The following is a 26100-nucleotide window of genomic DNA, read 5'->3' on the forward strand; positions in this document are numbered from 1 at the left end:
AGGCTTGTAATGAAGGACAAATCAAGTTTCTTAAATCCATGTAGACAAAGGTCTTTCGTACTTTCCTCGATGTCCATACAGGAGAAGTAGCAGCCTGTCCTGTTTAATGAGAATAGAAAATGACCAAACTCTTAGCGCTGGAAAGTTAATCAAAGACGGTTGTTTTCTCGGGACAGAGAAAAAAAAGAATATCACCATCTTGTCTTCTTGTCCCTTGAATTTCTAATAAAGAAAGTGTGTCTACACATTACCTGAGAGTCAATATTTACATAAACAATCAACAGGCTTGTCTGGATTTTGAAGTTATCACCTTGAGAAAGGCAGGGAATGATGAATGAAGCCTGATTAATAAAAGATGATCTGACCCAATTTTTTTTCAGAATTCCCACCTATTTCTTCTGTGAAAATAGTTTTGTTTCAAAAGCCGTTTTGTTTCAAGTGCATTAAGTATTTTTCCAGCATGCTTTATCTCCTACCTAGTTGTACCTTTTTGTCTTTGCTGCCTTTCGCTCTGTTGTGGTTGTCATTTCAGATCTTGGAGTTTCTTTGATCCTATGTTATTAGATTTTATTATTTTCAGTTCCTTTCAATGTAGTATTTTTTATCCTTTTTTCCACCTTTGAGAAATCTCTTGATTTTAATTCAGGTTCTGAGGTGAGTCTCCTAACTGCTTGTGTGAAAGAATTCTGAACCTTTCTTATTACGAACACACTACACGTACAGGATGTTACTTTCTTTCATTTCTTACTCCATTTTCCCATGAAAACAGCTGGGAAAATGGTGCATAATTTATCAGCAGCAAAAAAGAGAATGCAGCGAATTTACATCTGGACAGTGGTCAGTAGCATTTGCCAGTGCACGTGTGGTGCCCACACAGGCAGCTAAGGCTTAGGGCAGATTGTGCATGCACAGCTGTGCCTCACTCCTTGGCAACAGCTCTGATGCCAGTAGATAGCAGACAAAAGTACTACATTGCTGTTACAGCACAGGGGGAACAGAAAAAGCCTGCTTCAGCACAGCCTGGTAGTGTTGCTAATTCTGGGGATGTAACATTGACAGCATGACAACATTCCATATATTTCCCCCACCACTCACTGTTTCTCACTCCACTTTGTGTGTCAACATCAATAAAACACTTCTCCTTTAAAGCTGTGGAAATGCTTTGTGCCCAAATAGCAGCAGCTATCCTCCACACAGGCTGGGGTATTTGGGGACTTGTGTTTTATTCCAGTCTCCTCCACTGACTCTCTCTCATTTGAGCTGATCAAGCCTTCTTTACCAATGCATTCTCCAAGAGAGTTTATACCAATGTGTATACAAAGCACATGGAATCATTTAAAAAAAAAAAAAAAAAAAAGCTTTCACACTAATTATTTGGGGTTATTTCTGAAAACAAGAGTGTATTCTGAAAACATTTGTAAAATAATATTGCTAAAACAAAAGCTACCAGCTCTCAGATTTCCAGTGACAAGAGACATCTCCATCAGCAGAGTGATGTCAGTATATACTCCAGACTTCCACCAGAAGCAAGGCACACAGCACACAGCAGCCAGGACACTGTCAACCCTCCAGCTGATCAAGACTGCTTCACTGACCTGCACGCTAACATGTTCATCTCAGTCATTCAATCATGCTGCAGGATTATGCAGGTGAATTAATACAACTGTGTGGCCTTACGCTGTGAAAGCCATCATCATAGACTGTGTAGATTCCCAGGTAAGCTGATTTGTCAGCCTGGAAGTGTAGAGATCTGCCTTCTGTGCCAGATGATCTACATTCATTGCTAGCCTTTGCTCCTTTTGGTTTTGGCTACGGGTTTAGTGATCTACGTCTCAATGAGAAACATAGGACCTGGTGTAACCAGCTTTCTGTGAGAGACACAGAGAGTACTGCTGGCTGGAGTTCACTTTCTCCTGATGGCACCGAAAACGTTGTTCCTGACAGTGGTCTCTGGAGCCACCTGAGTCAGAATAATAGAAGAATACAGAAGGAAATATATGTAAAAGTTTGGAAATCCAGCATTGAAAAGAAAGAAGTTTCTAAGCCATTTAATTGGTCTTATCACCAGCTAGATGTCAATTGTAATGTTTTCTTTCGTTGTCTTGTTACAGCCATCCTGGTAATGAGCCAGCCAAGTATGTAAGTGGTCAGATCCCGTTCTAAGATAACAAAGATTAACATGGAGCAACAGAAGACACAAACAAAATATTTTGTTTAAAAAAAACCATCAGGACGAAAGCCTATGCGCAGAAGTACAGCTGTATGGAGAATACGAGCTCCAGCTGCAGTGATTCGACTTCACCAGTCAAGTTGCTACCTTCTGCCGGAGGCAATTTGCCTCCTACCTAGACATGTCATGGCCTTGATGTGAAAAGCTCAATTCCCCCTAGGCAGCCAGAGCCCTTCAGCTCCAACAATATTTGAAAAATGAAGTAGCTAATCCACAGAAACATGTTAAACACTGTTTTCTTGGCATGGAACTTTTATCTCTTCATTTACCATGCAGTCACTGAAATGAATGAACGAAGGTGGGATGAATGAATGAAAAATGAAGAAGTGTCTTGCTATAACCAGATGGTAACAGACCACAATCCTTTTTTTCCCAAGGGGAATCCTTTCTTCCTTATCTCGTTAACCCCCCAACCCATATATACACCTTCTTAGCAACGCCAGTGTATTTCTGTTTTGATTCAGCTATTTCTTCAGGCACCACAATGATCGCTCCATTCTGGTACGGACAGAACATGCTAAGAAACGTCTAGGCAAACTAGAGAAAATCCAGAAGAAAATCCCTTAGGTTCAAAAACGACTCTTGGAAGAAAAGTTGAGGGAAATGGACTGATTCAGGTCAGAAAAAAAGGACGATCGGGTAGGCACTATTTAATACTCTCCAAGCGCATTTGAAGTATTAAAAAGAGGATAAGGATCAATTTTCTTGTGTGCTCATCAGGGACAGGACAGGACATTGGTTTAATTTTTAATAAGGGGTATATAGATTATGCATTAGAATACCTTCCCATCATATGGATCTTATTCACTGGAACAGGTCTCCTAGGGAGTTTGTGAGTCCCTGTCAGACTTGGTGCTTTTACAAAATAATTTAGACAGATCTCTATTGAGGGTGACCCAAATACACCTGCTTGCAATTTAGTGCACAGAATTAGAATTACAAAGCTTTTGTGGTCCTTTCCAGCCTCTATGTTTCTTTCCATGAAGTCAGCTGTGGTAGGAAAAGTTTTATGTGCTGTGGTAGGAAAGTTTTAAATCCAGCATGATCTTAGTCCCTCAGTCTAGAGCCACAGGTACCTGAGATGAAATTTGAAGATGTCTTTTCCCCAGTTTTGCCTTGATTTGGCTTAGGGACCCTATGAGCAGGGCTCTGAGGCACTGCTACAGGACTTTAATTTCTTACTCCTCTAATGGGAGGGTTTGGATAGAGGGACAAAAGCATATTCACAGAGCAGCAGCAATTAGCAAAACAGATACAGAATGTCAGTCTGTCGTGACAGCAGATCTAGCTCCCTGGGGTCATTATCTATGAATGTGTTAAAAAGGCAGCAGATGTATTTTGGATTGCACAGAGGATAGAGCAGCTTGTTATAGCACTTACACTTACTTATGTTCTGCTGGCTGACAATCCGCAGTACACATCCAGTGGGCAGATCACCCTCACAAAATGCAGTGAGAAAGGGGTACCAACAGTGCAGAGCTGAGTGCTTGGAAGTTGGGAGGTGCCTGAGTGAAGGATGCCTGTGCCATCTGAATTCTTACATTCTTGAATAAATGCTACAGTGGAGTCAATATGTTTTCTGCAGGCTCTTCTGACCTGGAGGGCAGGATGGCTTGTTCTTGGTAAATGAGCTGCTATTTCCATGTTTGTTCTATGCTCTCCTTGTTCTGGCTGCTACCTCTCTTATTTTCTTGGTGTCTCTTCAAACCCTGACCTGGACTATCCACATATTTCACGCATTTTTTTTTTCCCCTCTCCTGTGGTGTAGGAGCATGTCCTCCCCACACTAGGAAGTCATCCACAAAACTGTGGAAACCCCGATGGAGCAAGCAGTGTTAGCTTTATTTTCCTAAATGCAAGAGATATATGTATCTCCAAAGATTTGAAGCACTTACTGTAATCTTTTGGCCCTGCTTTTTCCTGTTCTGTTCATCGATAGAAATTTGAACTCTAAAGGTGGATCTCACTAACCTCATTTAGAGGTCTTAGTGCTTTGTCATTGCTGGAAATCCAGACCTAGAGACTGAGTCAGCCAAGCAAACCTGAGCAGCACTCAGGGAATGATTGTCTATGAGAAGCTTGGCTAAAATATCTGGGGAGAGGCAGGCAGAGAATTCAGTTTACCTGGATCTCTCATAGCCACCTCAAACATGACATGATGCTATATTCTCCATAATCCCTCTCATTTGCTGGACAAACCTTATTTATCTCCCAAGTACAAATTGTCTTGTGCACTGAAGGAGGAACAGATCCTTTGAAAAAAGGTAACACGTGTTCATGCAATTAAAGGATGTGTTGTATGCACAGAGGAGCTTTAAAGCAAATTGAGGTTGCAAAGCAAATACAATGACATAAGTAACATTCAATATGCAAACAATAAACTGACAGAAAGAAAGAAAGAAAGAAAGAAAGAAAGAAAGAAAGAAAGAAAGAAAGAAAGAAAGAAAAAGAATTCTAATGAAAGATGGTTATAAAGAGTGGTTTCCAACAGCCAAGCTTATGTGGGACCCTCAGCTACCGTAAGTCATCAGCAGATTTCAGTGGAGCAACAGCGTTATACACCACCTGGGATCTGCCCTTTGCCTCTTGTTATTTCCTTGCATTTGAGTTCCAAAGAAGTGTATGCAAGTTTGATTATGAACACTATTCTTCATTAGCAGACAGAGAAAATTAAACTGGGCTTCTTAATTGTTGCTCCTGCTGCAAAACTCTATGTGAGTGTCCGTAATGATACACATCCGTCTTGTTGGATTTCTGATTTGGATGTCACATCTGCTTTTCATTGGTGCACATAAAATATTAATATCCCTACTGCAGCACTTAAAAGTCTTGCTGTATTAGGGAATTTCTGTCCTTCCCTGCAGCAATTACATCTTTTTGCTGCGTACTGTTTGCCGTTATCTCGGTATTTCTGTTTGTGGAAGGAAAATTTGGGTTCTTTGTACAGTTAGGTGGCTTTCTTCATCTTAGGAAGGATTATTTCCTGCCTCGGGATCAGTGATAACTGGAAATAAAGGAAGAGGTGTTTTAGAAAATAGAGATGGATTCCAGCTAATAAAGATTGTATTAGTACTTTTTTTTTAATAAAAAACCTAAGGTCACTTTTTTTTTTTTTTCCTGAATTGCCTTCATTACATGGCACATAGTGAACTCTACGTTTTTCCCCATCAATCTCAAGGGCAGCTCACTCTGTAGAACTGCCGCAAAGTGAAAAGTGGCCTGTCACAGAGCAGGGAGCAGTGTGTCACAGTTGCTGGATTTCCCTAACTAGTTTTTCTTCCAATCAATAAAGAATGGCCTGAGTTGGAACAGGGAGGTAAGGAGGCACTTTATGCCCCAATTATCTACAAATCATTACTTTTACCATCTTTTAGGAAATATCTGTTTTCTTGTTAAGGTGCATTTATAATGGGAAAAAAAAAAAAAAAAAAAAAAAAAGCTTTCTGCAATGAATAGCCTCTTTGCAATAGTGCCTTCTACATCAAAGGTACCTCGCTAAGAATTGGTTAAATCTGAGCTGCTCTAACAAGCCAAATTATAGATTTAGTCTCTCATGAATATTTTTGCAACTAGAAAAACTTGAATGAAGCCAAAAGTTATAGCTGGAAGTCTATGGATGTAGTGGGAAAAAAAAAAAGTCTTAGTTCCAATATGGAATTGCTCATCAGTAGATAACAAAGAAGGAACGTAACTGCTCACGTGACATGTAAGAAATAGCTGTTTGGTCCTGGCTCCAGTGATTTATTTTTATTTAAATACTGAATGGTTTGTACAAGGTGGAGCCCTTCTTAGGAAGGGCTGAGCAGGCTGCGCCCCTTCAGCCAGGCCTGAAGCCTGGGGCTGAGCTCTGGAGTGGGGCATCCTGCAGCCCTGAGGCCAAGCCAGGCTCTGCCATTGAGCGTTAGAGGTGTTTAATTGAGCTTATGCTTAACTGTCCCCATGCAGCAGTCCCCCAAAGTAACACACTCGAGGTTAATCATATACCTGCATGGCTGGGACCAGACTCTGCAACAAAGCACTGATGTAAAAGCCAGACACATTTTAGCCCCACTGGCTGCAGTGTGTGCGTAGACCTGAGGAAGGGAATGTGTTCACGTGTTCACAAGAGAATTAAATTCAGCTTGGCCCAGCACCACCAGGGGCAGGACTGCAGCACTGCGAGGCAGCTCCCTGCTCTCCCAGCCCGGGCAGGCGTCCCCAGCCTAGCACAGCTGCAGAGCACAGAGATTCCAAATCCTCACATCCTCTTTCCATAGCAGTGGAGATGAAAAGAAGCTGCAAGGTGGGTTCAGGTACATATCTTGCTGCTCTGCTTTTGATAGTTATACCTTTGTCAGTTACACCTGATTTTGCTCTTAAAAATACAGTTGCATACACTGTTGTTACTTATGCATTTTTTAGGTCTCCTCCAGACACTCAAATACTTGCTTAATTGCAAGTATATAATTTGCATATTCAGCTATTACAATTGAAAGTGTAAGTGCCATACACTGAAGTCCTCATTTTCCTGTTCATGTGCCTTTGTAGCTAGAGTAATGATGCACAGAGGTAGCAGGCACTTAGAGAGCAGGACAGCAATCCTGGGTCATGATAAGCTTGTCTTTCATTGTGAAACATCAACACAAGTAAAAATACTTTCTTTAAGGGGATAGGAATGTGTATAGTTAACTGAGGGAAGGCAACATTACTGCCATTTAAGGAAATGACAATCAAAATATTTGGGGTTTAGTTTTGTGGCTTGTGCTGAATATGTTAACATCTGGAGTAGGTTTTGGAAATGTCACTTTCTGTACATTTGACTGGGATGTTGTAGTTTAATGCTGATAAGGCCTCCAGCTTGCTGCTGATTGGATTGCAAAAAGAAGAGACCAGGGAAGGTAATATAGTTTGACATAGACAGCATGAGTTGGAATTTCCTTCCCACAAGAAATGCTGCTTGTGCTGATGGAGCTGTGTGTTTATAACCCCTGGTGGCAGGAGCAGGGTGAGGCTCTGTGTCCCTGGAGTTGGTACACAGCACATGAATGACCAAGTTCGCTCGGAGTAACTATGTCTGTATGAAATATGTAGTGTGACACTTGGAAATTATCAAATACATTAGCTTTCTTCAAAGGACATCAATGGCAGGAAGAAAACAATTTATCCCGATTCCATTTTGTTTGCCTTCACTTTTCTGCACAGTATGCTATTTCCTCAGGTTCCTTTTTAATCCAATAAATACATAATGACTCTGACAGAGGCCTGGACTCCTTCATTTCGACTACAAGCTGGGTCTGTGAAGGCCTCACAGAAGCACCCTTCCTAAAGCTCTTTAGTTTAAATGGACCTGGTTTTTAATGACGAGAAACACGGAGAGTAACTATGTTTTCTTCAAAACAAAGTGAATAAACAGAGCAACCAGAAAGGCCAGATTCTGATCTCTGAGAGGGCAAGAGGGACATACCACCCTGTGCTTGTCCCAGGGCTTTGGAAGGTCTCTTTTGGTCATTTAGGCCCAGCCACAGCTAACGACATCCAGGGCATTCCAGGCAGCTGTTTATCTAATTTGCAGTATGTTTATTTGACTCTAACGTTTCTTCTGTTGGATCCAGGATTTCTGCAGCCTCTGGTCTCCACTCATGCCTTAAGTACCATGTGGTTTCAATTGTGTTAAACTGTCGGAGAGCACAGAAATTGTCTTTCTGATTTTCTGTTGATGTATGTCTTGGATCAATTTGGTGAATATTTGTATTGTAAAATATTGCTCCTTTGTATTTCACTGTCATTTACAGCTGAGTATCCTGAATAGTTGAAAGCCTTAGGTCAGGTGAATACCCATGCTGTTCATATATATATATATTTTTTTTTTTCTCCTGACTAACACAAATAAACAATAGCATTTCTGTATTGACTGTTTGGATATCTTCCAGCTCCCCAAAGGACAGAAATGATCTTTCTTTTGCTTGTGTAATTACTAGCTTCTGTCTTATTTTCTGACAGCAAATGGGACCTCAAGCAGTCAGTTGTCTACACCCAAATCCAAGCAGTCCCCGATCTCCACACCTACCAGCCCAGGGAGTCTCCGTAAGCACAAGGTATTACGTTTCTTATACCTTACTAAATCAGTTTCTTCCTTGGTCTACTCAGATGTGTAATGCATTTAAGTATAGTCCATATTCTCTTGAAGCACAACTCCTAAAGTTGAAATAGTGGAGAATTTGGCCCATTACCTAAAAGGATTGTTACTTTGGTCTATAGCAAGAAGATGAGTCCAGTCTGAATATTTACATGGGCTTTCTCATTTCTGTAGTAGCCACAGTGTTGCTTTTCTCCTCTTTGAACAGTCTTTGCTTGATATAAAAATTGGAATTTGGATGTAAACTTAAGTACAATGAAGGTCAGTGGGATTTCTGCTTTAGTAATCAGAATGTACCTCAGCCTGAGCATGATTTTAAAAGCATTGCCTTGAAATTCTGGAAGAGTAATTAAAAAATTCTGGTGGTGGTGAGGTTTTGCAGTCAGCTAGCCACATGCCATCCCCTGTGAGCTAGATTGCACAAGCCGAGCTGATTTTGTTTGAGGATTATGGTTTACCTCAAAGCAAGGAGTGGTAGCAGAAGCTGAACTGCAGTTGTTACGATGGTGGCACAAAGCACAGAGAAGTCAATGTGAAGAATCCCCAGAAGTCCAGTGGGCATTGGACTACATCTCTAGCATGAGGACTTTGGACATAGGACTGAATGGCATTGGGAGAGCCTGGGGTGGACTTTTGGCTTCTCGAAAATCAGATCCTTAAAATATTCCCAACATATGGAGAGGCTGTAGTCACTCACCCTTCCTTTAACAAAGGCATAGCTTAATCCAGATGAAATCAGGTGTTTTTTTTTTTTTTTTTTTTTTTTTTTTTTCCCCCCCCTAGGATTTCACACTGGTCTCAGCTGCTTAGCTTGAAGTCTAAGGACATGCACCAAGTTTAACACAGTGCTTTCAAATTTATTATTAATTTATAATCAAGAACAGAATCAAGCCCATGGTCTGCACTCAGCAATTGCTTGTGTGTATTTCAATGAAAGTAGTGCTGCAAACTGCATCCCTTGCTTCAGCAACCAAGGACCTAAAATACTTTCTCAACACTGTCTCATTCAGGGCTTTGGAGATTAGGATTGGCTTTCTAGTAAAGATGAGTAAAGCTCACCTATAACATTTTATGTATGTTTTCAGCTGGCTGACTTAGGATCTTTCCAGTGAAGGCCGTAGAACATTTATAATAGATGGTGACTGCTGAGGGCAAAGCCAATCCATCTATGAGCTAAATTAAGCCAATCAGAAAACATGAATGTAGCATTTTAGGTTCCCAGAATATTCATGCATCATTGTTTTCCTCCCAGGAGCAATTTTCCACTTATGATGAAATCACTTTTCTCTTTTTCCCCTAAAGCTCAAATGGTAAATGCTTAGAATGAGTTCACCACCAAGTCATATTTTACCTTGTCTTATATCAAGATGGCTGTGAATTCCCTTTCTGTGTATTTGTGCTTTGCTTCATTTTGCTCAGTTATTGCAGGGGGAGGGGATGTGTGTGTGTGGGGGGGTGATGTCAAGGTTCAAAAAAGTCCAAAGAGAGCTTTAGTCCTTAGGATGGTGGTATACCTAGTTCCATGCAAAACTTCAAAGAAGTGGAATAAGATGGTTACCCAGAAAGAGACCTTGAAAAAGGTTTATATTCAGTGTTTGATCCAATGAATATACTTGGGATTATGTTCTTAACCCTTCTGAACAATCAGAAATGGTGTAAAATAAAGAATAAATCACAAAAGGTGATATTCCTAGAGATTTGTCCTAAGGGTAGCTGTCAAATAAAGGTAAGACTTGTTATTGTGGACTTAAGTTCAGTGAGACCTGTTTAAGGAAAGATTCTGTTCTTTCATGCATGTACTGCAATGGACACATTGATCCAGAAGCGATAAAAAAAATTCTTCTCAAACTTTTCATTAAACAGTCATCTTTCTTTTGGTACCAAGGTGCACCTGCTCCACTGTGCAAGTAACCTGCCTTGATTTTTGCCTTGATCTAACTGGATAACTATCCAGTAACCAATGCATGAGAATTCCACACTGTCCCCTCAGCTGCGCAGAGCTGGACCACTTGACTGTCTCCTTGTGCATGACCAGAAGTGGAAAACGATTGTGTGAGTTAACATTTTTTTCTTTCTTCCCACAGGACTTGTATCTGCCTCTGTCTTTGGATGACTCTGATTCCCTTGGAGATTCCATGTAAAGCGACATGAAGATAATTGTCCATATTGCGAGCTATGTTTAAGATACAGTAGAGTACTTCTGCCAAAATAAGCAGATAGGTGACTGGTGCTTTCAAATCAGACAAAGGACACACAGTTATATGTCATTTTTTTTCTGTGATTTATCCTCTGTGCCACAAACCAACACTTGCCAGTCTATAGAGATAGAGGGATACCATTCTTCTAATAGGGATGCAAAATGGATATTGCCAGCAATTTTGGGCCAGTATGCCAACGATCCTGTGTACTTCCCATTTTATTCTATTATTTCTTCTGCTGCTGCAAATATGTAATTTTCCTAATGATAGTAAAGTAGCTCCTCCTGGTATGGGGCAAATCAATTTTTTGCTGACCAATTTGAAAGCTCAAGTAAAGCACATTCTATTCTTTACCTGTCCAGACTGCCAACATTTGCTTGCTCACCTGCTCCTCATTTGTAGCTCTGATTTTAGAACCTGCATACTAACTAGTACTGTTTTTATTGTTACAGGGCAGGAAGGGAAATGACTTATTATTTTGATGCTTAATATGCCAGCAGAAGCTTGGACGAGTTTAGGAATGATTGCATGAGATGCTAAGTAAGGTTAGTGCAAGAGTGATTGTTCAGATATTAAAATTCTGGGATTTGTTAAATGATTAATCAAAAAAATAAAAATAAAAATAAAAACAAAACAAAACAGTTTCTGGAGCTGAAGAGCTTTCACATATGGTCCAAAGACACTATTAGCTGGTAACAAATTTTTATAATTACCCTATGGTATCTCTCTATCTCTGTTTATAACAGTAATGCCTTTTGAACAGCCAACACTGAAAACACTGTGAAAATTTGTTTTCAGGTCTGACATCCTATAGGTCGCTTTTTATAGCAAAAAAAATCAATACACTTTTTATAAAGGAAAACCTTGTATCTGTGTTTTGGGAGTAAGGATTCAAGCTCCTTCTTTTTTATAAAAGCTGGTAATTTTGTTTTGTTTAAAAAAACACATTCAGAAAAATGTACAAAAAAAACCAACCAACAACTGCAGAACAGTAATAACAACAAATCAGTTTAGAAAACTTGTCATCACTGCCAAAACAGACACTTGTAGGGGAAAAAAAAGTTAATTCAAAATATTGAATGTTTTGATAGTTTTTGTAATGTTTAAGACTATGTATTTGGTTTTTTACACTTCAGTATTCATAACTATGGCCAGATTCTCTACTTATATAACAAACAGAACTTTGTGGTGTTCAAAAACACGTATTTTAAGAAACTCTTCTATCTGATAAAAGCAAACTTATTGTATTTAGAGAAACCTTTCGCTTTTATTAATCAGTAATGACTCCTACAGAATGCAAAGTTCATCTATTCACGCAGGGCTGGTGGTTTTTACTACGCCGAAGCTTTGTCATAGGCTAGCTGGCATTGCCTCTCTTTCTCATGGAATAAGCTTTCGATAAAACTGATTATTACAGAACTTTACTTAAATGAAGTCCGTGCAATCAAATCTTTCTTTGTTGCTCTATTTGCCTTTGTTTCAATGTATACACCTACTCCTTATTCTCTTGCAACCCCTTGTGATTAGAATGAATTATAATGTTGTGATGTTTGATGCTATATGAATGCTGGGTTGTTCCCAAAGCCACTCCACATTTTGTTTGCTTGCACTGCTGGTATGAAACAATCTGTGCAGGCTGTGTCTTTATATGTGATGACATATATAAGGCAACTTAAAAAAGATGCATCTGAGAGAGGACAGAATCGGGAATTACCACGGGGTAAGAGTTATGCACCAAATTTGCACCCTGTAGTTTTAGTGCATGATCATTTACACACAGAGTTTTGCACAAGAAATCGTTGGTGCCCACAAATAACTTCATTGAATTGAGTAATTTGCTGACTATGCGACTGCTAAATGAACATTTCACCTGTTGTATATAGCATTCTGGTTTCAGTTCAAAAGGCTAGAGGCTCATGTTGAAGCTCTGGAGTGTGTGGGGGAAAGGATGGTATTGTGGACCAAGCATAGGTGCAGTAGTCAGGACGCCTTCATTCGAGCTTTGGCACTCCTAGATTTAGTGTCTGGACAGGGGCAGGTCTCTTAGTAACTCTGTGCCTCAATAGGTCTATCCGTCCCTACGGGGATAATACTGCTCTACCTCACTGGGGGTTGTGAGTCCAAATGTTGGTTAACATTTGTCAAGTGCTTTCAGATCCTCTAACAGAAGGTGCTCAACTGTTCTGGGTGCAGATTTGGTTATGGGTGCTAATTTTTGGCTGTTTAATCTGCTAGGTGCTACTGTAGACACCAGTCTTGAGAAATTTGGCTTTTAAAGTACCAGGATATCAAAGGCCAAGGTTATGCCAACAATATTATTCATTAGAGCTTTTGTCTTAACAAAAGCTTTAGTGAGACAAATAATTTAACAAGCTTTTACCCTCGCCTCTGTTCTGCTGATGGAAATCTGAGTCTCTCCCCAGTTTCTGCCCTTCCAGGGACCCTGACTAATAGTCATGACTCTGCCTGTTAAGAGATGATGGACTTGGACTCCAGTCGGAGGTGTCACTTAGTGACACAGGCTGTTCCCTTCACAGCCAGGGACAGCATGTCCTGCCACCTTCCTGTGAGTCCTCCCTAACCCAGGAGACCAGCCATGAAATTAGATTTAGGTTCTCTTACTACTCAGTATAGGACACTCACCACAGGTCCACCAAGAAAACCTAAATCTTTGATATCCAAAAGCAGACTGAAGTGCTAGAGCTGATGGTGGTATGAAAAGAGTCCAAAATGTGCTTTCATCCAAAATCCATGAGTTCAGTTTGTATACATGTAAGATAAAGCAGGATGCCAAAGGGCGAATGAACCTTTGGATGGAAAGATGGTTGTTGAGAGGTGGTTCCGTTTCTTCCTGCCACAAGTAGCATTTGGTTATGTAAAGATGCTCTTCCTTGTAGAGCATGCTGAAGAATGTTAGGTCTTCCTGAGCTGTACCTAGTGACATATCTAAAACCTGATCCTGCGAGTGCTGCCTTGGGAGTAGAGTTTTGTTTGCACAAGTATCATCCTGGGGCGGGGCTGAGCCCAGTAATTCCTTCAGGGGACTAGCATGGGAACTTGAAAAGGCCTAAAAGAAGAAGAAGAAAAAAGAATCTTCAGTGGGAGAAATAGCCATTCAAACCAGCAAAAGCCACAAAGAAAACAGGGTATGAGGTCAAACTCCCCAGTTTTAAAAAGCAATTTTCTAGGTAGAAATGCCTGGGCAGTAGAAGTCAGTGAGGATTTCAGCTGTAACATAGAGTTAAGTCTGTATTAATGCCAATATTGCATGAGTTCTTGTACAGAAATGCATGTGGAATGTAGAGTACATTCACCATTAGGTATCTTTGGCTTTGTAGGATCCCTAAGATAGATTTGAATACAAAGAGAAACAATGCACAGGCATCATACCTTAGTCATTTAAATATAGGTACAGCCCTGATTCAGGAAAGAAGTTAAAGACATGCTTAAATTTTAGTACATGCTTTACTCCTGTTGATTTTTCACGAGATGTAAGCTTGGGTTTGGTCAGAAGGCTTTCCTGAACTGGAATAAATTAGGAATTAGTTTCAATATATTATAATAATTCCAGACCTTATGAGAGATCCTGGAGCACATGATAGTAATTCCACCGTATACTCCAGAGTTTACTTTTTATATTTTTTTCTACTTTTACAAGCACATAAAACACCACAGGATATGAGGATTTGCCATATTAATTCTGCTATAAAAACCCTGTCTAATTTCCCTCATGAGGCTGCCTTTAGTGTTTTCAGAGATTAATTGAATCACTAAGACTATATTGTTTTAAAACAATACAGTATTTAAAAACAAACTGGAGAGACTCTTAAAGTGGTACGGAGCTTTGTTTCTTTGAAATTTGCCTTTATTTATTCAATATCCAGTATATTCTAACAGATTTGCATACAAAACAGTAAAAATACCTATTTCAGACACATAATCATTAAGAGGGAATTAAAGCAATCCTCCAAGCACTGAGAGACTGATGTATTTCACATTCATACCTTCAGTGATGGTCTTGACTGGAGAACATGAGGACAATGCAGCAAAATTCTTGAGCGTTAGGATTTTTGTCACTTGTAAAACATTTATATTCTGAAATTTCTGAGTTGAAGTCCCCTCTGAGTTAATTCAGTTCTACCAGCTAGATACCCAACCCAGTCTCTATTCCTTGACGTAATTTTGAAAGAGTTTGGTAATGGAATTCTACCTTGGTCCGCTCTGCAGAGGGAGGTGGAAATAGCTTTTGCTTACCATTGTCTGTGTTTCCAGTATCTGCACACAATTTACAGTCTTGTCAGAATGTGGAAACACTTAACTCTGTTATTTTCATAGGCAACAGAAAAATAATTCTACTTAGAAAAGAACTTCCACATCTCCCTTTCTCATTTAGCTAACACAAATATGCATGCGAAGAATCACACACAGTCTAGATGTTATTTCTCTCATTTCCTTGAACAGTGCTTTTGAAAGGAAAAAAGGGAATTAGGACCAAAACTTGTGGCTTACAGCAAAACAGTGTTACACCCAGGCATTTCTAATAGGAAATACTGGTATAAAAGCGTTCATTTCCTGTTATTGAAATGGATACTGATGACATTTTATAGGATGCCTTGTGTTTGCTTTTTCACGTCTTTGAGCTCAGTGCTGGTCTTATTGCAAGTTAAATAAAACCTGGTGAAATTGCTCTGTAACACCATGCAGAGTCCCTAAAGAGACATGGTTCCAGTGACAGCCATCCCTGGAATTGCACCCTCTCTACAGAGGCATGGTATGGACCCTACACCATGAGCCTTCTTCACTGTAGTAAGAGCACGGGTGTATTTTGCCACTGACCTCAGTGGCACCCCACGTCCATTCAGGGCAATTGGAGAGTTGTCTTTGACTATAGTAGAGGCAGAATTGTTTTTAGAGAAAGGAAGAAAAGATAGCCAAGTAAATTAAGTATAAAGTTAGTCCAGAAAGTGTCTCCTCAAGCTAAGACAATCCACAACCAGAGAAAAGCTACAGAGAGGTGCGTTTACCACACACAAGGTGCTGATCATGACCAGGACAGAACGACATGGTTTCTTTAGTGGTAGTTTCAGCTTGAAGTTATTTTTCTGGTTGCTGATGGAAGAAAGTCAAAATAGTATTTGGGACTGGTAATGTTGTTTGTAGAAATAAATGAACGGCACAGGATGAAGATCTTTTTCTGTTTATATAGACAGTGTGATGTCAGTCCAGGCAACAGGATTAGTGCTTTATACAAGATACCTTAGAAGAGGTCCAGCTGAAAGACCACCTTGGTGTACTGAGACCAAGGAGGTTAAGTCTTTAAGTGCCTTCCAACATGCTTTGGGCATCAGAAGCAGAACTACACGTGTGCCCAGCAAGGCCTAGGTAAAATGGCCTTGTCAAAAGCAGACAGGACAGACTGCTTGATTCCTGAGCTTCATGAGATGGTTAGCCCATCTCACATTTATGTAACTAGCTCTTGAAGGTGACTGTCTCCAGGATCATGGATTTCTTCTGGCTGATGCCTCTGTCCCATCCATATGAACCTGAGCAGGCCTCTCCATGCTATCTCAGGAAATGTTAAAGCTGAGCCCTGTGTCTCTCTACATCGATGGGGCTGAGCTTGGGTTCTGCTGCATAAGTCATCAATACTGTTATTCAGGTATTCTTCACCAGCCCTCTTTGCAAAAGACTGAGGACAGCATGCCCATAGACCCCTTCGGATTTTGTTGTTTTGTTTTTTCCCCTCTGGACAGAAACAAAAAGAGTAATTTCATGTTTTCAGGTCTGGGCTAAGCTGACAAAAAAAAGAAAAAAAAAAGTAGTGTGAACAGGGAGATGCTCAGAGACTGTAAGTGGATGGATGGAAAGGCTTTTTTCAGCAATGTCATTGCACAGCTGTTCTGACAGAACCCTAGTTGCAGGGTGGGGTAGGGGTTCTCTTTCTGCAGGTGAAGATGCAGAACTCTGGGGTCACAGACCATGATCCATCTGTCAGGACATTCTGTTTAGAGAAGGTTAGAAACACCGACACCAATTTTCATCCACTAGATGAACTTCGGAGCAAATGAGAATCAAACCTAATGACTGCAGCACAGGGATTTCAGAGCCATTGGTCTTTGGCATAACCGTGGGCAGATCAGTTCTCCTTGTGCCATGGTGTCCCAGTGGATAAAGAGCTAACCACAGTCCTTAACCTCTGTCTGTAAGGTGCTGTGAGATCAGCTCGTACAAAGAGCTACAGAAGAGCTAGCACAAGAGTGAAGTCTGAAAATTGTATTAAAGTACATTATGGGGCATTGTCCTTCACAAGTGTCTAGGTCTCTCGAAGCTGTGGTGTAAAAATGCTTCATTATTTTACTCACGGTGAAAGACAGATGCACGTTTCTAGTTCCCCCCAAAGCCATGGAGGAGCCAGCAATGCTCCTGAGAGCAAGGCTACATCCAACAACCAAATTCCCTCACCTGGAGCTGCCACCTCTGGCCTGAATAAAGTCCCCTGATGCTCCTTTTTTTGTTGCATGTACATGTACATAGCAAGGGGCAATGCACGTTACCATCCCAAATGAGGGCCATGGCTTTGTAAACGATGAACGAGTCTAATGATTTCAGGGCCTTCTACCAAGAAAACAGTGGGCCTGTTGTTGAAAGTTTTCTTATTTAGAAAGTGTTCATCGCCAGATAGCTTCATGGGAAAGAGGTGCCTTTCAGTCTCCGTTGCTTGATGCACTTAGTTCAGCTAAGCAGTTCTGGCTCTTGCTCTATAACTCACTGAACTGTAACTCATGGCTCTGAAGCCAGTTTACAGCTTGCCTAGGTCTGACAGTTTGCCACTCTGACAATTGAAGCAGGAGGATTCCCAAAGGGAATTAACAAATCTTTGCAGCAATTAGAGTCTGTCAGCTGAAAAAGGAAAGCTGGCACCACTCGAGAAAGATGCCATGATGGCCAGTGTCATGGTAAACAAAGAAAAAAAAAAGACTTGTTTCCAAGAGGAGTGGTAGGGGGCATTTGTTGGGAGATATTTACTGAGCGATGAAATGAGCTTTAACTTCACAGAAAATCAAATGGAAGGGAGAGCATGAGGCAGAGCACTGGAAACATCAACACCACTGATGAATGGGAATAAAAAAAGATGAGAGCCAAGAAACTTCAGGGAGAAACAAAAAGGGAGGCTGGGGCGAGCTGAGGATCTACAGCTTGGGCCTGGATGGAAAAGCAGCAGGGGTTCCTGGCTGCATGGTGAGGGAATTATTGTCCGTGCAGGTATCTAAGCCAGGATGCAGGCTGTCTGCCACAACACTGGGTGTCCCACTCCCACGGCAGAAATAAGGCCACACTTGGCTGCAGGCAGGAGATCTTGGTTTGAAGTTCCTCCCCTGTCCCTGTTTTTCTCCCCTGCTGGCTTGTGGATGTCCGTGTCATCCCTAAAAGGGTACAGGGGAAAATCCAGCCCTTTGATGAATGACAGCATCATCTGGTGGTTTGGTTTTATTTTTATTCCTCCTTATTAGATCAGAAATAGATATTAATCAGCATGCCCTGGCTCAGAGGAGGACGGGCCTGGCACACTAGGGAATTTTAAGACATGTATGAGAGAATAATGAGGGCATATCTGAACCTCCCGGCCCTTCCCATGGAGCCCAGCAAATTCTGGAAGAAGTGGCAACCCTCTTGCCATCAGGGTGATAAGCCAAGACAGGCTCATGGAGCAGGTTAACGTGAACTGCTGTGCAGGCAGAAGGTCTGATGATGATCTTGTCCATGAAATCCCTAACCACAGATGTGAGAGCTGTTGCGTTCAATAAATCAATAGGAAGGCCGTGCTGAACAAACAGATTTGTGTTTAACACTAGTTTTCTCATGAGATCTTTCTCCTAAATTCAGCGGAGTTACAGTGCTTGTGAATTTAATCCTAAAAGGCAAAACAGATGATTTCTTTGAACGCATTTTTTGCTGTTTACTCTCAGACTTTTTATTCTTTTTTTTTTTTTTTTTTTTTTTTTTCATAATGATTGCAGCTCTTTGCTTCTGTAGATTCTCTGACATTCTCTATACACAAGTGAAACCCAATACACCTAATTCTCTGTTGCTTAAAACTGGCAGAAGCTCCTCTGTAATTAAGGGAGCTGAACCCATTTGGTCCAAGGTTGGTCTCCTATTTCAAAGATTGATTACTGTCAATAATTCTCATGTGATTGATTAGTTAAGTGCAGATTCAGTTTCCTGGCTGCAGACTTCACGAGAAAATCACATTGAACCCAGCTAGAAGATGATCTCTTGCATGAGTCTTTAATAAGAAGTTATATACGGAAGAGATTTTGTATAGTTTTAATGTTAAAGCTGAAATACTTTCATTTGTTGAAATACCATAAAACTTTTAAGATTGGAAATTAAACAAGGAAAGTAGCAAATTATGGTTTCCCTTGCGTTTTCTAGTCCTAAAAAGCATTGTCTTTATCTTGCTTTCTCTTGCTTCAGTCTACTAATAGACACGCCCCAAGCCCAGCAGATTTATGGAACTAGAAATAGCATTTCTATTTCTTCCAGTATTTTTCCACCCTAATCCTAACTAGTGCCAAGCAGAATAGAGATTTATGGTTGGCTTGGTTTTTAGAGAAAAATATCACCAAAAGTCTCTGAACATAAAAAGGAAGGTTCAGTTCCTTTTAAGTGACTTATCTAAACTCAAGGCTGCTTTTGATTCTATCCAGGCTGGTTCTTCCATCTCTGTTTGCAACTAACACATGCCTCAGTTATATATACGAAATCAAGATTAACTTGAGTTGCATTTGAACAGTGGGGGTTGCTGCAGAACACAATGACTCCCCTGGCATGTGCAGTCAGGCTGAAACATGTTGGTGGCTCTTGGTCAGGGTGGACCCAAACTAAGTCCTGGTTCCAAACCCCAATTTTCTGAGAAACGCACGTGCAGAGTCAAACTTAGGAAATGTCTGTAAATGAGCCAAATGGATCCCCAGCTGGGATCCAGGCCCGCTTCTAGAACTGACGATTTTTACCTTTGGAGAATCCCTGTGAAACATTCAGTGTTTCTGTGTTTTCGTTTTTGCTTTGGGAAATTCCAGCGTGGCTGCTTTTCTCCATCTGCTTCCAACCATTGCACAGCAGGTATGGATGGGTCCTTAATTCACTTCCCTTTGCTGGTGGCAGTTGAAATGTGGTGATGCTCCGTCTCCCTGTCATGATGACCACACAGTCACCAATAGGTTGTAGAACAACACACGGCTTTATTTTTATTTTTCTCTCTTTTTTTTTTATTCCTCTTTACAATGGAAGAGCTTTTTCCAGATTTAGTGTGATGTCTAACAATGTGTCTCCTTAAAAAGAATGTCTAGGGAACTAATTGCACTGTTAATTGGTGTTATAGATAAGGTGAAGCAGAAGTATTGAATGTAAGAACAAGAAAGCCTGTGAGTTATAATTACATGCTGAATTCTGACATAAAATGTTGTTAGTTTGCTTCTTATTTAAATGATGTGTGATCCAAGCAGCTTTACCACCGTGGCAGTACTAGTACAGCTGTGATTATTGATTTAAACACACCCAGGGTCTTTTAGAAAGAGGAAACCTGTGTAGCCAGATCTGTTCTCTGAACTGATAGCAAATTCCCCTCCTTGATAATCTGTATTTCATGACGCTGTCTAAGCTAGAAGCACAGGAAAGGAGTATCAGCTTGCTGACCTTGCTGTTACTAGCCTTTGCCTATTTTCTTAATCACAAATATAATCACAAGCTAGGGTAAGTGGGTCTCATCGCATAAGCCCGAGTTCTTCACGCCACACTTCTCCCAAGAGCATGCCCTGCCTTCACGCACGGCCCCGCGCTCTGCAGCTCTGGGGGAGCCGCCAACCTGCCCAGAAGTTGTGTGGAGGGAGGGAGATAAGCAGCTGAACTGGAACCTGATCGTGGATTACTGTCTTAGGTCATTCATTGAGTTTGTATGAGTTCATCATTAATAACGAAGCTGCAATATAATATAACTGAGAGACCACAATGTATTTTCTATTGTCATTCAGTGGGTGGGGGTTGGAGGGGCAGCTGGGTTTAAAGTTTAGCTGGTATACTTTAAACTCCGTGTACATAACCTTGGAGGACACATGGGTGGTATGGGTTGAGTTGTTATTTTGTTGGATTGGTAAATTTCCTTTTGGTTTTGTTTAAATAGTAAGGTATTTAATTAATGACATTGTACAAAGAGCTATTAATTTAAATGATGCTTTTGTTCTCCTAAAACGGATCTATCTACACTTTCTTTTTGGCAAGCCTGCAGCAGTGCTATACATAGCATTACGTTGACTTTTGTACTTTGGGGGAGTGTGTGGAAGGGGAGGGGAAATGCTTTTCTCTTCAGACAAATAGTGTTGCCCATAGTTAACTTTCTGCTTGGATATATACCTTGATTTCCCTTTACTCTGAAGTTTTATGTGAAATTGACTTAAAGGGACAGAACAAGCAGAGGTTATGCCAAAAGATCTCAACTGTATCATCTTGTAATATATTGCAGCTTTATGCCAATGATTCCTTGCTTACCTGTACACAGTCCATGCATGTTTTGAACTAATTTTGCATTCTCCATTTGTGGTGAGTTACTTAGCATTTTAACCACCTTTTGTGCCATTCAACTTGTACAGAAAACATTTTTATTGACGTTTTAAAGGGAGGGGGAAGAAAATAAAAAACCCTTCTGCTCCCTAGTTGTAGGTAGAACTCGATTACTTAGCAAACAGATGTAGATGAGTGGTTGTAGTGTTAGAAATGTTAGCTTGCTCGTGAACAAGCTTTTGAGAGTAAATGCATGGTCCTGTACCTCTCTTCTCTTAATTAGCTTTTCCTTTCCTCCTGGAAAGATTGTCTCCCCCTCTCTCTCTATTATTCTGTCTTTGTCTCTCTCGTGGTTGTAAAGTACAGATTTGGGCATAAATGAAATTGTATACAATGAGGTTTGAAAAGCAGTTCTCAACAGGTTCTCTTGGGGAACTTATTTCTCACAGCACCCTGCCTTGGCACTTTGATTAGACTCTAACTTTCAAGGTAAAACAGATGGAGAACAGTCACCTGTTGCCTCTGCTTTAACTGGGAAACAAGTTAAATCCTTGGAAGTTTGCGTCACTGGTAAATGATGAGATCTTGCTGATCCATTGCAGCTGAGGCACGTGGCACGTGGTGTATTGGCCGTGGCTTTTGCTCCTGGTTGTTTTAGATGGGACTAGTCCCACGGCCCCTGATTTGCGGAGTTTGCACACACTTTTTGATTTTCCTGGTTACACAGCAGAAGGGGGTGGGGGAAGATATATAGGAATTATCTTGTTATGGGTTCTGCAGGCAGCTCCTTCTTCTACACTCCCAAGCCCTGGGTTGAGTATGCAGGGCTTGTTATTTAATAGCTGTGGTTCTGTTGGCAACGGAGGACAGAAAACAGTCAAAGGCTTGGTAAAGACGTGGTCACTCACAATGATGTAAGAAATGGACTTCAAAAATCCCTCAAAACCCTGCCACAAAACCACAAAATCTACCTAGATCCACACATCTATTCCCCATGCCTCTTCTCCTTTAGCAGAATTTCCTTTTGTTAGAAGATTTGACTTTCTAGAGAAAAAAATCCATTTTTGTGAGGTGTTGTGAACTGTTTTTACTACTTGTAATAACCATCCCAGGTCTGAGTATTCTTGTAACGCAATGCCATGCAGCAGAGAACCTGTCCACTTTATAGCTTTGCTCTCAATATTTGTTACTCATTGTTTTCTCATCTAAATGTACATTTGCAAGATGTGTGTAATGTCATTTTCAAAAAATAAAATTTGGTTTCAATATTTAGGCCGATAAAACCTTTCTGATGCTTTTATTTGGCAAGTGTGTGTTAACTGTGGCTTATGAATTATAGCAGTACTTGTTCATTTTGATATGTCAACTTCCCTAAATCTGTCCCAGTTGTGTTTGCCCAAAAGCAGAAAAAAGACTGGGGAGGAAATTTGACTGTCCTGAATTAACCAAGACCCACATCTGCCTGTCTGGAAAAGCCTGATCTGTAGAGGGCCCATCATTCTGACTAAAGGGACCCACTGCAGGAGATCCGGAGCAGCCAAGGGCAGTCCTTTCCTTGCGTGCAGCACTTCAGTTAAAAAAGGTGAATTCAAACCAGCAAGACAGGGCCCTTAATCTGACCTCTTCCATCGTATCAAGGTCTCAACAGCAAGGCCTGTTCAGCCTCACACTAGCTTCGGGAGGTTTGGTGAGATTTGAGAGAGATGTTGTGTTTGTCCACACAGGCCTGAAAAAGGTCCAAGTTCTTTCACATCTGCCCTGTCAGAACCACAGTGAAGACAATAACATTCTTCCTTGTTAGCCTGAAAAATGATAATAAGGCTCAAGCCTCCTCATTTAATTATATGGTACAAGCCACTTTGCTATCTGTTTCTGCTTCGCATCTGCAGAATTTGAAGTGAGTGTGCTGAGCCAGCTCTCACCATCCCTGCTGTAGATCAGGCTGCCATGAAAGAGCTCAAGTTCTTCCAACGTTTCATGCTTAGATGGAGACCTTTATACATTTTTTATTTATTTATTTATTTTCCCCTGTGGTCATTGCATTTCAGCCCAAAGAGGGCTGTGCTCTTTGCCCTCTACATCCAGAGGAGACCCTATGCCAACTGGCAAAACATCATCAGGGCAACCAATACATCGCCCCACTTGGCCAGTTACTGGCACCCCTTTGTCATTATTGTGCCATGCTTGGACGGGCCAGAAGCAGCACACACAGTACACTACTGTTTGCAATGAAAGACCACATTAAAAAAATTGCAGTTCCCAGAATAAAACTGGTAGAAAAAAAACAAAAACAAAAAACACCACCCCGAGAGCAGCCTTTTTCTGAGTGCGCATAAACTGAAACTGAAGCAAATGTTAACAGAAAGGCAGAAAAAGTACTTGAGAAAATAAATGCTCTGCTTGTGTCTTTATGCACCCCAAGAGCAAACAAAACACGCTGCTGTCTTTTCTTGTGGCTACGTGTTAGATGAGGTCAAGAAATAACGTAAGAGTTAGTGCTCCTGCCTATGGAATATGTGCTGAAAATGGCAGGTTTAAAACCGTCCTATAGTTGTATGCATCCATTGCAGCTATTCCGGGGTTCTAGATAGTATTAGGCAGAAGTCTGGATGGGCATAGTGTTGTACCAACAACCAGCACTGTCAACCAGTGGAAATGCTGCTGCTGTCTTAGCACAAATCCCACTGACACGTATGGAATTACTCCAGGTTTACAGACATGTAAACAAGAGCAAAATTAAGTCTCCAGTGTCCAGCCTTCCTGCTACAACAGCCCAGATCTATACAGAACTGTTTGTCAGGTATCCATGAATATAATGTTTCTCCAGAGCAGCAAACCAGTGTTTGCTTCCAAAAGCTCTAGGTTGAAGCACGCTGGCCCCATGCGGTGTCAGTTGTTAGGACAGAAATAGATGCTTTGGCCTGGTTGGGAAACCTTTGGCTGGTCTCTTGACCTAATCTCCATTACTCGATGCTCAGCCATGGCTTGCTGTACAATATGGTTCTAATCAAAGGAAACACACTTTTTGCCTGTCAGACTTGCCAGCTGCACATGATCCAAGTTTTCTGTGGTCGCTGGCCTTAAATTCCAGCCCAAAGTATGGCAGCCAGACCAAGGGGAATAGAACATTGGCTGGGCTCTGTCAGCTTAGCTCTGTGAAATGCTGAACACAGCTGTAGCATCAGCTCTATGGCTTTGGGCTTACGTGGTGATGTTTAATCTTCTCTCTTCTGTAAATAAAACACCTTTAAGAGTCAACAAATCAAGATCTTTTACACAGTTTCTCTGGCTGCTTGAGCTCTGTCCTTTGTCTTCCACAGCAGCCATCTGCTCTGCTGCCCCGGCCTTTCTCTCAAGTGCACCTAAACTTCAAAAGTACATTTTTTGTGCAAGTTTCACCTTTACCATAATGCAGGTCCTGCACACCTACAAACAGGTGGAAGAAAGAGTCCACTGGAAAAAAGAGTCCACTGGAAAAAGTGCCTTTTTTTTTCCTTTTTTTTTTTTTTCTTTTTTTCTTTTCTCTAAAGGCACCAGATCTGTAATATTTAATCTTACAGCCCCCAAAATAAATAAGAGAAGTCCAATGATTTGAAATTCTTAGGCTTTCAGCCCTGTATTTACAATATTGCTAACATAAGTAATACTCTGTGTAAGTAAGACTCACTTACTCAATAAGTAAGTCTCTGAGTGGCGTGTTGAATTACAGATGGTCTCCTTGTGTTAGGTCTTAGAAGATTATCAGCTGTTTATGTGTGAGGGAGCAGGAGTGATGTTTTATGCAGTATGCTTTCAATTACCACATACACATCTTTGACACTGAAAATAACAACAATCACTCATTATTGATTTGTATTTTTTTTATTCACAAGCAGGTCTACCGAGTTTCAAAATTCCCATCAAAGTTTTACATTAATCTGTTCTCCCTGAGATCCCAGGAACATCCCACTTCCCAGCAACTGTGACTGCTCCTCCCAAACCTGCGCGTAGCACATGTTAAATGATGCAAACACTTTGGTTCAGTTTACGTTGCTCATTGGGGTTATACTGTAGAATAATAAGGCACCAAGTACCTCAAATCCCATTGATCCACCCGAGGGTAAAAAGCATGAAAGATTTTGCAAGACGTGTTTTACCTTTGGATGGAGCAAGCAGCAATGGGGAACAGCTCCAGTGAACCGCTCACAGCCTGAATACAGCAGGACAACTGGAGCCTGCAAAGCCCCCAGGGGAGCACCTCTCACTGTAGGCAACACGGTGCTGGCCCGGTGGGACCATCCCCTCCCGCTGGCCTCCCTCATCCCCACCCCTGCCCAAACTGCAGTTTCTAGGCCACCAGCTACAGCTGGGTTCTGCCGGAGTGGTTTGTCATTGTGGAGAAGCACCTTCTCCCAAGGACATTCTCCTGGTATGTTCGAGCCCAGCTGGGACGCTGATGTGGTGCAAAGCAGCGGTATACACAAGAGACAGCAAAGGATGCTAAATAAGTCAAAATAAATCACTTGTGCTGGAAGCCCATTTATTTTAAGCATAGGTCTTCCCAGTCAGTGTGCCCAAATGAGTGTTGGCAGTTGAACAGCTGTTTGGAAAAGATTTGAGTTGTTTTCTTCTGACAACCGTGCTCCAGCCATGATGCGTATGTCATCTTCTAATTCAAGTGTTCAGAGCGTGCTTTTAGCACCCAAATGCAGTCATGGGAAGTGCCATTAAGGTGGTTAAACTTCTGTTCTTCTAGCCACCGTGACAGAGTGACAGCCAGGAACGCAACTGGAGCTGAAGAGGAAAAGGTTATTTCCGAAGGTCCCTGGCAGCACGTCCATTCAGTGCCACAAGCTGCCACTCACGCAGCACTGAGGTTTCACAGCAGTTTCACTGCTTCTAACGCTGTGTGGAGACTGACAGTCAATCAGAGAAGGACTTTAGATCACTGGAAGTGATGCTCAGCATCTGTGTTCAGATCTTGGTCTTCCTGAGCCCAGAACAACAAACTGTGAGTT

At 41.2% G+C, this 26100-nt stretch overlaps 1 protein-coding gene across 11 annotated transcripts in view; it reads left to right on the forward strand.

Moving 5' to 3' along the window:
• Positions 1-22386, forward strand: part of DCX (doublecortin) — a 119719-nt gene extending 97333 nt beyond the window's left edge. For 7 of the 11 annotated variants that reach the window (XM_084535093.1, XM_084535092.1, XM_084535090.1 and 4 more), the window contains 2 exons: positions 8210-8307; positions 10430-22386. In XM_084535093.1, coding sequence (XP_084391219.1) covers positions 8210-8307; positions 10430-10486 — 155 coding nt within the window. In that variant the 3' untranslated portion in view covers positions 10487-22386. Of the gene's footprint in view, positions 1-1487; positions 1532-3815; positions 3853-3998; positions 5913-8209; positions 8308-10429 lie in introns of those variants that run through there. The other 4 variants (XM_084535095.1, XM_084535097.1, XM_084535087.1 and 1 more) reach the window with 3 other exon arrangements.
• The last annotated feature ends 3714 nt before the right edge of the window (positions 22387-26100 follow it).

The sequence above is a fragment of the Aythya ferina genome (assembly GCF_964211825.1).
Source record: "Aythya ferina genome assembly, chromosome: 13".
Lineage (NCBI taxonomy): Eukaryota > Metazoa > Chordata > Aves > Anseriformes > Anatidae > Aythya > Aythya ferina.